The following is a 9917-nucleotide window of genomic DNA, read 5'->3' as shown; positions in this document are numbered from 1 at the left end:
CATTAAACATCAACTAGTATCAACTCTGGTGTCATTAAACATCAACTAGTATCAACTCTGGTGTCATTAAACATCAACTTGTATCGACTCTGGTGTCATTAAACATCAACTTGTATCGACTCTGGTGTCATTAAACATCAACTAGTATCGACTCTGGTGTCATTAAACATCGACTAGTATCAACTCTGGTGTCATTAAACATCAACTAGTATTAACTCTGGTGTCATTAAACATCAACTAGTATCAACTCTGGTGTCATTAAACATCAACTAGTATCAACTCTGGTGTCATTAAACATCAACTAGTATCAACCCTGTGTCATTAAACATCAACTAGTATCTACTCTGGTGTCATTAAACATCAACTAGTATCAACTCTGGTGTCATTAAACATCAACTAGTATCAACTCTGGTGTCATTAAACATCAACTAGTATAAACTCTGGTGTCATTAAACATCAACTAGTATTAACTCTGGTGTCATTAAACATCAACTAGTATCAACTCTGGTGTCATTAAACATCAACTAGTATCAACTCTGGTGTCATTAAACATCAACCAGTATCAACTCTGGTGTCATTAAACATCAACTAGTATCAACTCTGGTGTCATTAAACATCAACTAGTATCAACTCTGGTGTCATTAAACATCAACTAGTATTAACTCTGGTGTCATTAAACATCAACCAGTATTAACTCTGGTGTCATTAAACATCAACTAGTATCAACTCTGGTGTCATTAAACATCAACCAGTATCAACTCTGGTGTCATTAAACATCAACCAGTATCAACTCTGGTGTCATTAAACATCAACCAGTATCAACTCTGGTGTCATTAAACATCAACCAGTATCAACTCTGGTGTCATTAAACATCAACTAGTATCAACTCTGGTGTCATTAAACATCAACTAGTATCAACTCTGGTGTCATTAAACATCAACCAGTATCAACTCTGGTGTCATTAAACATCAACCAGTATCAACTCTGGTGTCATTAAACATCAACTAGTATCAACTCTGGTGTCATTAAACAACAACCAGTATCAACTCTGGTGTCATTAAACATCAACCAGTATCAACTCTGGTGTCATTAAACATCAACTAGTATCAACTCTGGTGTCATTAAACATCAACTAGTATCAACTCTGGTGTCATTAAACATCAACTAGTATCAACTCTGGTGTCATTAAACATCAACTAGTATCAACTCTGGTGTCATTAAACATCAACTTGTATCGACTCTGGTGTCATCAAACATCAACTAGTATCGACTCTGGTGTCATTAAACATCAACTAGTATCAACTCTGGTGTCATTAAACATCAACTAGTATCAACTCTGGTGTCATTAAACATCAACTAGTATCAACTCTGGTGTCATTAAACATCAACTAGTATCAACTCTGGTGTCATTAAACATCAACTAGTATCAACTCTGGTGTCATTAAACATCAACTAGTATCAACTCTGGTGTCATTAAACATCAACTTGTATCGACTCTGGTGTCATCAAACATCAACTAGTATCGACTCTGGTGTCATCAAACATCAACTAGTATCAACTCTGGTGTCATCAAACATCAACTAGTATCAACTCTGGTGTCATTAAACATCAACTAGTATCGACTCTGGTGTCATTAAACATCAACTAGTATCAACTCTGGTGTCATTAAACATCAACTAGTATCAACTCTGGTGTCATTAAACATCAACTAGTATCAACTCTGGTGTCATTAAACATCAACTAGTATCAACTCTGGTGTCATTAAACATCAACTTGTATCGACTCTGGTGTCATTAAACATCAACTTGTATCGACTCTGGTGTCATTAAACATCAACTAGTATCGACTCTGGTGTCATTAAACATCAACTAGTATCAACTCTGGTGTCATTAAACATCAACTAGTATCAACTCTGGTGTCATTAAACATCAACTAGTATCAACTCTGGTGTCATTAAACATCAACTAGTATCAACTCTGGTGTCATTAAACATCAACTAGTATCAACTCTGGTGTCATTAAACATCAACTAGTATCAACTCTGGTGTCATTAAACATCAACTAGTATCAACTCTGGTGTCATTAAACATCAACCAGTATCAACTCTGGTGTCATTAAACATCAACTAGTATCAACTCTGGTGTCATTAAACATCAACTAGTATCGACTCTGGTGTCATGAAACATCAACTAGTATCAACTCTGGTGTCATTAAACATCAACTAGTATCAACTCTGGTGTCATGAAACATCAACTAGTATCAACTCTGGTGTCATTAAACATCAACTAGTATCAACTCTGGTGTCATTAAACATCAACTATGACGCCATAATGGCTTCACTCCTCCAGCTGTAATCACAATTTGTTTATACAACGAGTCCCTTGGAGGAGTCAAAGAGAGAGGAGCTCCTGGAAAGCATGTCAATGAGACGAATGACGACATAATAACGTTTAATATTGACATTTGTACACGATTGTTGCTGCAGTTCCGCTCACAGACTGTAGGTGTCCTCGGGGATCTGACCCAGCAGGTGGTCCAGGTCGTCGTCTGAAACAAAAACACCTCAATCATCCGTTTCCTGTTTAACAGAATAAAGGTCACCACCAGGGGGCGCACACCTTCCTCCCAGCCTGGTCCTCCTGCCTTCGTCTCATCCTCGTCTTCGTCGAACAGCAGCTGCATCGGAGACACGTCGCGGCGCCGTGACATCATCGGCGGAGGCGAGCGGGCGCCACCTGCTGGCCGCACCGGGGCGGGCAGCGGCGTGCAGCTGAACGACACGCCGGCGCCGCTGTAGATCCTCAGCAGGTTGTTGTGCGTCACGTTCAGGTAGTGGTTCCAGTGCGACGGCGAGAACACGCCCACCTGAAGGACATGTGACCCCTTTAACCTCCGCTCCCTCTCAGTGAACTCAGCTCCGAGTGACTCATGATTAGGTATGAAGTTCAAATGTATAAATAATTAAAACATTCATTATTATTTATCCTTTTATTCACGTATTGACAGCAATCGTGGATTTAAACATTTGTTTGTGTTTTATTTATAATTAATTGATTGATTATAATTAATGAATTATAATCAATCAATTAATTATAATTCATTAATTATAATTCATTTACTATAATTCATTGATTATAATTCATTAATTATAATTAAATTATAATCAATCAATGAACTATAATTAATGAATTATAACCAATGAATGATCATTAATTCATTGATTATAATTCATTGATAATTCATTAATTATAATTCATTGATTATAATTCATTAATAATAATTCATTGATTATAATTCATTAATTATAATTCATTGATAATTCATTAATTATAATTCATTAATTATAATTCATTGATTATAATTCATTAATAATAATTCATTAATTATAATTCATTAATTATAATTCATTGATAATAATTCATTATTTATAATTAAATTATAATAAATCAATGAACTATAATGAATGAATTCTAACCAATGAATGATCAATAATCGTATCAATCACTCGTGAATCGAACCTGTTTGAGCAACAACACGACTCCAGGCTTCAACTCTCGTTCTCGCTCCTTCAGGAGGCGCCGATGCATCGTCCCCCGGATCTCGCCTTCAAGCACAGGTCGTCATGGTAACCAGAGCGGCAGGAAGTGACGGACAAACCAACCTGTGGCGTCCTTGAAGACGGCCGCGGCGTCGGCGTGCGTCTGGTCGAGGCTCTTCAGCACCACCGCCATGTTGGGAACCTTGCTCTTCACCAGCTGCTTCAGCGCCGCCTGAGAGACGGGACCCGGTTACGACCCCGTCACGACCCCGTCACGACCCCGTCACGACCCGGTGACGACCCCATCACGACCCGGTGACGTCCCCGTGACGACCCCGTCACGACCCCGTGACAACCCGGTGACGACCCCGTGACGACCCCGTCACGACCCGGTGACGACCCCGTCACGACCCCGTCACGACCCGGTGACGACCCGGTGACGACCCGGTGACGACGCCGTGACGACCCCGTCACGACCCGGTGACGACCCGGTGACGCCCCGTCACGACCCCGTCACGACCCGGTGACGACCCCGTCACGACCCGGTGACGACCCCGTCACGACCCCGTCACGACCCGGTGACGACCCGGTGACGACCCCGTCACGACCCCGACGAAGAGGTTGGAGGTCGTACTCTGAAAACTCGCTCGATCCAACGAGTTTAGATCGAAACCTTGTCTTCGTTCAACATGAAGATCAAACGTTTGGTTATAGTTTAGAAGATCAAAGCATTGACCTCTGGTGACCTCTGACCCCTGATCTAACCCGAGAATCATCTCTGCTGACGAGGCAGGATTAAAGTTGCCAGACAAAAGTAGTCGAGCATCGAGCTTCCTCCCGCCACCAGGGGGGCAACACGTCAGACCGTGACCTCTGACCTTGCGCAGCACCATGATGATGCTGAAGGACGTGAGGAAGCACGAGGGGTTGTTCTCGTCCAGGCCCATCTCGGCCTTCATGGCGGACCAGGCGGCGCTGCCGAACTCCTCGTCGTCGGCCTCAGGCTCCTGGTCCAGCGGAGTCCGGCTCCCTTGACCCGGGCCTCGGGCGGCGGCTCCGTGGGTCGGCGTCTGAGGAGCCGACACCACGATGTGGTCCAGACTCTGGTTCAGAGGCTGCGGAAGAAAGCCACGAGTCAGCAGAACGTCGTGTTGCCACGGCAACCACTGGAGATCAAAGGTGCAAAGATCTGAACCCGCTGAGGAAGTCGTCCAGCAGGTCCAGGGAAGCGGCGGGTTCTCGGCGGACGCGGCTCCGAACCGGGTCTCTTCCTGAGGAACCGATTCGAGGCTGAGACCAGCTTCAACAGATGGTTGGTCAGCACCGGCCCGTCCAGAGGGGAGGGGCGGGCGAAGGGGGACGCAGTGGTCCAGGATCTCCTCAGCGGGTGAGTCCTGGGGTGAGGGGTCTGGACGGACCTGAAGACATTTGATCCAGTTCATGTGTTCAACTAGTTACTGAGGTTATAACCGTGTCGTGTGAACAGGTTACACTACTAGTTACACTACTAGTTACAACACGAGTTACACTACTAGTTACACTACGAGTTACACTACTAATTACACTACTAGTTACACTACGAGTTACACTACTAGTTACACTACTAGTAATAATACGAGTTACACTACTAGTTACAATACGAGTTACACTACGAGTTACACTACTAGTTACACTACTAGTTACACTAATAATTACACTAATAGTTACACTACTAGTTACACTACTAGTTATAATACAAGTTACACTACTAGTTATAAGTAGTTACACTACTAGTTATAAGTAGTTACACTACTAGTTATAAGTAGTTACACTACTAGTTATAATACGAGTTACACTACTAGTTATAAGTAGTTACACTACTAGTTACACTACTAGTTACACTACTAGTTACACTACTAGTTACACTACTAGTTACACTACTAGTAATAATACGAGTTACACTACTAGTTATAATACGAGTTACACTACTAGTTATAAGTAGTTACACTACTAGTAATGGAAAGATCACTCACACTCTCTGGTGCTGGTTCAGCATTTCAGCCGCAGCAGAAGGACGGGTCGGGGTCCACAGTGACCTCTGACCTCCTGCGGGGGTGTCAGCGGGTGCAGGTCGGGGGTTCTGGTCCTCCTGCTGCAGGTCTGCCAGGTCCACGTCCCAGTCGTCCCAGTCGTCCCAGTCGTCCTGGGCAGCAGCCGCGGGGCTCTTCTTCTCTGGAGGGGGGGCGACCCGGGCGGGGGGGCGGAGAGACGACACCAGAGAGACACTCGGAGCAGCCTGTGGTCCGACCCCTGAGGACCCAGCAGGTCCAGGGTCAGGTCCAGGGTCAGGTCCAGGGTCAGGTCCAGGGTCAGGCCAGACCGTGTCCAACAAGTCCTGTCGAGAGAAACCAGAGAAGAACCTTCATGTTCAACCATCTCTTGTTCGTCAAGTCTGTCATACTGAGGTTCTCTGGACTCACGTCAGACTCACGACAGTCTCACGACAGACTCACGACAGACTCACGACAGACTCACGACAGTCTCACGACAGACTCACGACAGACTCACGACAGACTCACGACAGACTCACGACAGACTCACGACAGACTCACGACAGACTCACGACAGTCTCACGACAGTCTCACGACAGTCTCACGACAGTCTCACGACAGACTCACGACAGACTCACGACAGTCTCACGACAGACTCACGACAGACTCACGACAGTCTCACGACAGTCTCACGACAGTCTCACGACAGTCTCACGACAGTCTCACGACAGACTCACGACAGACTCACGACAGTCTCACGACAGACTCACGACAGACTCACGACAGTCTCACGGCAGTCTCACGACAGTCTCACGACAGACTCACGACAGACTCACGACAGTCTCACGACAGACTCACGACAGACTCACGACAGTCTCACGGCAGTCTCACGACAGTCTCACGACAGTCTCACGACAGACTCACGACAGACTCACGACAGTCTCACGACAGACTCACGACAGTCTCACGACAGTCTCACGACAGTCTCACGACAGTCTCACGACAGACTCACGACAGACTCACGACAGTCTCACGACAGACTCACGACAGACTCACGACAGTCTCACGGCAGTCTCACGACAGTCTCACGACAGTCTCACGACAGACTCACGACAGACTCACGACAGTCTCACGACAGACTCACGACAGACTCACGACAGTCTCACGACAGTCTCACGACAGACTCACGACAGTCTCACGACAGACTCACGACAGACTCACGACAGTCTCACGGCAGACTCACGACAGACTCACGACAGACTCACGACAGTCTCACGACAGTCTCACGACAGTCTCACGACAGACTCACGACAGACTCACGACAGACTCACGACAGTCTCACGACAGACTCACGACAGTCTCACGACAGTCTCACGACAGACTCACGACAGACTCACGACAGTCTCACGACAGACTCACGACAGACTCACGACAGTCTCACGACAGACTCACGACAGACTCACGACAGACTCACGACAGTCTCACGGCAGACTCACGACAGACTCACGGCAGACTCACGACAGTCTCACGGCAGTCTCACGACAGACTCACGACAGTCTCACGACAGTCTCACGACAGACTCACGACAGACTCACGACAGTCTCACGGCAGTCTCACGGCAGACTCACGACAGTCTCACGACAGACTCACGACAGTCTCACGACAGTCTCACGACAGTCTCACGACAGTCTCACGACAGTCTCACGGCAGACTCACGACAGTCTCACGACAGTCTCACGACAGTCTCACGACAGACTCACGACAGACTCACGACAGACTCACGACAGACTCACGGCAGACTCACGGCAGACTCACGGCAGACTCACGGCAGTCTCACGGCAGTCTCACGGCAGTCTCACGACAGTCTCACGACAGTCTCACGACAGTCTCACGACAGACTCACGACAGACTCACGGCAGACTCACGGCAGACTCACGGCAGACTCACGGCAGTCTCACGGCAGACTCACGACAGTCTCACGGCAGTCTCACGACAGACTCACGACAGTCTCACGACAGTCTCACGACAGACTCACGACAGACTCACGACAGTCTCACGGCAGTCTCACGGCAGACTCACGACAGTCTCACGACAGACTCACGACAGTCTCACGACAGTCTCACGGCAGACTCACGACAGTCTCACGACAGTCTCACGGCAGACTCACGACAGTCTCACGACAGTCTCACGACAGTCTCACGACAGTCTCACGACAGTCTCACGACAGTCTCACGACAGTCTCACGACAGACTCACGACAGACTCACGACAGACTCACGACAGACTCACGACAGACTCACGGCAGACTCACGGCAGACTCACGGCAGTCTCACGGCAGTCTCACGGCAGTCTCACGGCAGTCTCACGGCAGTCTCACGACAGTCTCACGACAGTCTCACGACAGTCTCACGACAGACTCACGGCAGACTCACGGCAGACTCACGGCAGACTCACGGCAGACTCACGACAGTCTCACGACAGTCTCACGGCAGACTCACGGCAGACTCACGGCAGACTCACGGCAGACTCACGGCAGACTCACGGCAGACTCACGGCAGACTCACGGCAGACTCACGGCAGACTCACGGCAGTCTCACGGCAGACTCACGGCAGTCTCACGGCAGTCTCACGACAGTCTCACGGCAGTCTCACGGCAGTCTCACGGCAGTCTCACGGCAGACTCACGGCAGACTCACGGCAGACTCACGGCAGACTCACGGCAGACTCACGACAGACTCACGACAGACTCACGACAGTCTCACGACAGACTCACGACAGACTCACGACAGACTCACGACAGTCTCACGACAGACTCACGACAGACTCACGACAGACTCACGACAGACTCACGACAGACTCACGACAGACTCACGACAGTCTCACGACAGTCTCACGACAGACTCACGACAGACTCACGACAGACTCACGACAGACTCACGACAGTCTCACGGCAGACTCACGGCAGACTCACGGCAGACTCACGACAGACTCACGACAGACTCACGGCAGACTCACGGCAGACTCACGGCAGACTCACGGCAGTCTCACGGCAGACTCACGACAGACTCACGACAGACTCACGACAGACTCACGACAGACTCACGACAGACTCACGACAGTCTCACGACAGACTCACGACAGACTCACGACAGACTCACGACAGACTCACGACAGACTCACGACAGACTCACGACAGACTCACGACAGACTCACGACAGACTCACGACAGTCTCACGACAGACTCACGACAGTCTCACGACAGACTCACGACAGTCTCACGACAGACTCACGACAGACTCACGACAGACTCACGACAGACTCACGACAGTCTCACGACAGACTCACGACAGACTCACGACAGTCTCACGGCAGACTCACGGCAGACTCACGGCAGACTCACGGCAGACTCACGGCAGACTCACGGCAGTCTCACGACAGACTCACGGCAGTCTCACGACAGTCTCACGACAGACTCACGACAGTCTCACGACAGTCTCACGACAGACTCACGACAGTCTCACGGCAGTCTCACGACAGACTCACGACAGTCTCACGACAGACTCACGACAGTCTCACGACAGTCTCACGACAGTCTCACGACAGTCTCACGACAGACTCACGACAGACTGACGACAGACTCATCAACAGTTCGAGTCTCACCTCGTCGTCAAAGTCATCGCTGAGGCTGAACAGACTGTTGTACTTGCAGGCCTGCAACACAACAACAACAACAACAACAACAACAGTTAACGACGCAAAAGTTTCTATAACTTTAACGTGTGTTTGTCGCTAACACGTTAGCATGTGTTAGCATGTGTTAGCTAGCTCACCATCTCACCACCGTATTGTCGTTCAGTTGAAACTCGATTCCTCAGATTAACGTGTTTGTTGTCACTGTTGTGTTTATAACTTTGACTACATTTCAGTTTTCAAGACACAAACTTTTTAGCGCGCCGTGATGACGAAGAATCGCAGTCAAAGAGTAACCAGGTGAAGCGAGAGGGTTCACGCCTCCCATGAGAGGGTTTGAAATGACGCCTCTTTAATTCATATTTTTCACGCAATAAAAACACGCGTGAAGTTCCTGCGTTATAAATGTAAATGTATTAAATGTATTTGATGAATTTCAACAATCAGAACATTGAGAGTGAAACCCTTGGTTTAAGAGGACTCACTCCCAAACACTTCCGCTTTCGTCAAACGATCTAAAGCAACCAGAAGTATTTTCATATTAATCGTTTTCACGTGAAATAAACAGTGAGTAAAATGATGCGCCGAAAGATTGGTTAATATAGTAAGAACACAAGTCATTCTTTTGATTCTAATCGGACGTGTTTCAGTGTGACACACG

At 47.9% G+C, this 9917-nt stretch overlaps 1 protein-coding gene across 1 annotated transcript; it reads right to left on the bottom strand.

The window, feature by feature from the left end:
- Positions 1 to 2432: 2432 nt before the first annotated feature.
- On the bottom strand, positions 2433 to 9618 carry hrob (homologous recombination factor with OB-fold). Its single transcript, XM_087809637.1, has 9 exons — positions 9397 to 9618; positions 9227 to 9277; positions 5550 to 5911; positions 4733 to 4955; positions 4416 to 4652; positions 3661 to 3769; positions 3518 to 3603; positions 2618 to 2864; positions 2433 to 2546 (listed from the first exon to the last, which is right to left on the bottom strand). Exons 1-9 carry the CDS (start codon positions 9397 to 9399, stop codon positions 2491 to 2493), a joined length of 1374 nt encoding a protein of 457 aa, XP_087665763.1. The 5' UTR covers positions 9400 to 9618; the 3' UTR covers positions 2433 to 2490.
- Between the last annotated feature and the right edge of the window lie 299 nt (positions 9619 to 9917).

Source organism: Callionymus lyra, chromosome 15, assembly GCF_982586985.1.
Source record: "Callionymus lyra chromosome 15, fCalLyr1.hap1.1, whole genome shotgun sequence".
Taxonomy (NCBI): Eukaryota; Metazoa; Chordata; class Actinopteri; order Syngnathiformes; family Callionymidae; genus Callionymus; species Callionymus lyra.
The sequence above is the reverse complement of the archived record's forward strand: the minus strand, read 5'-3'. Positions and strand labels throughout refer to the sequence as shown.

What these genes read in the sequence shown, in the direction of transcription:
- hrob (XM_087809637.1), bottom strand. An exon ending in CTGGACGACTTCCTCAGCGG is followed by an intron (nt 4,653 to 4,732) that starts GTTCAGATCTTT and finishes TTTCTTCCGCAG; the next exon opens with CCTCTGAACCAGAGTCTGGA. An exon ending in AGGACCAGGCTGGGAGGAAG is followed by an intron (nt 2,547 to 2,617) that starts GTGTGCGCCCCC and finishes TTTTTGTTTCAG; the next exon opens with ACGACGACCTGGACCACCTG.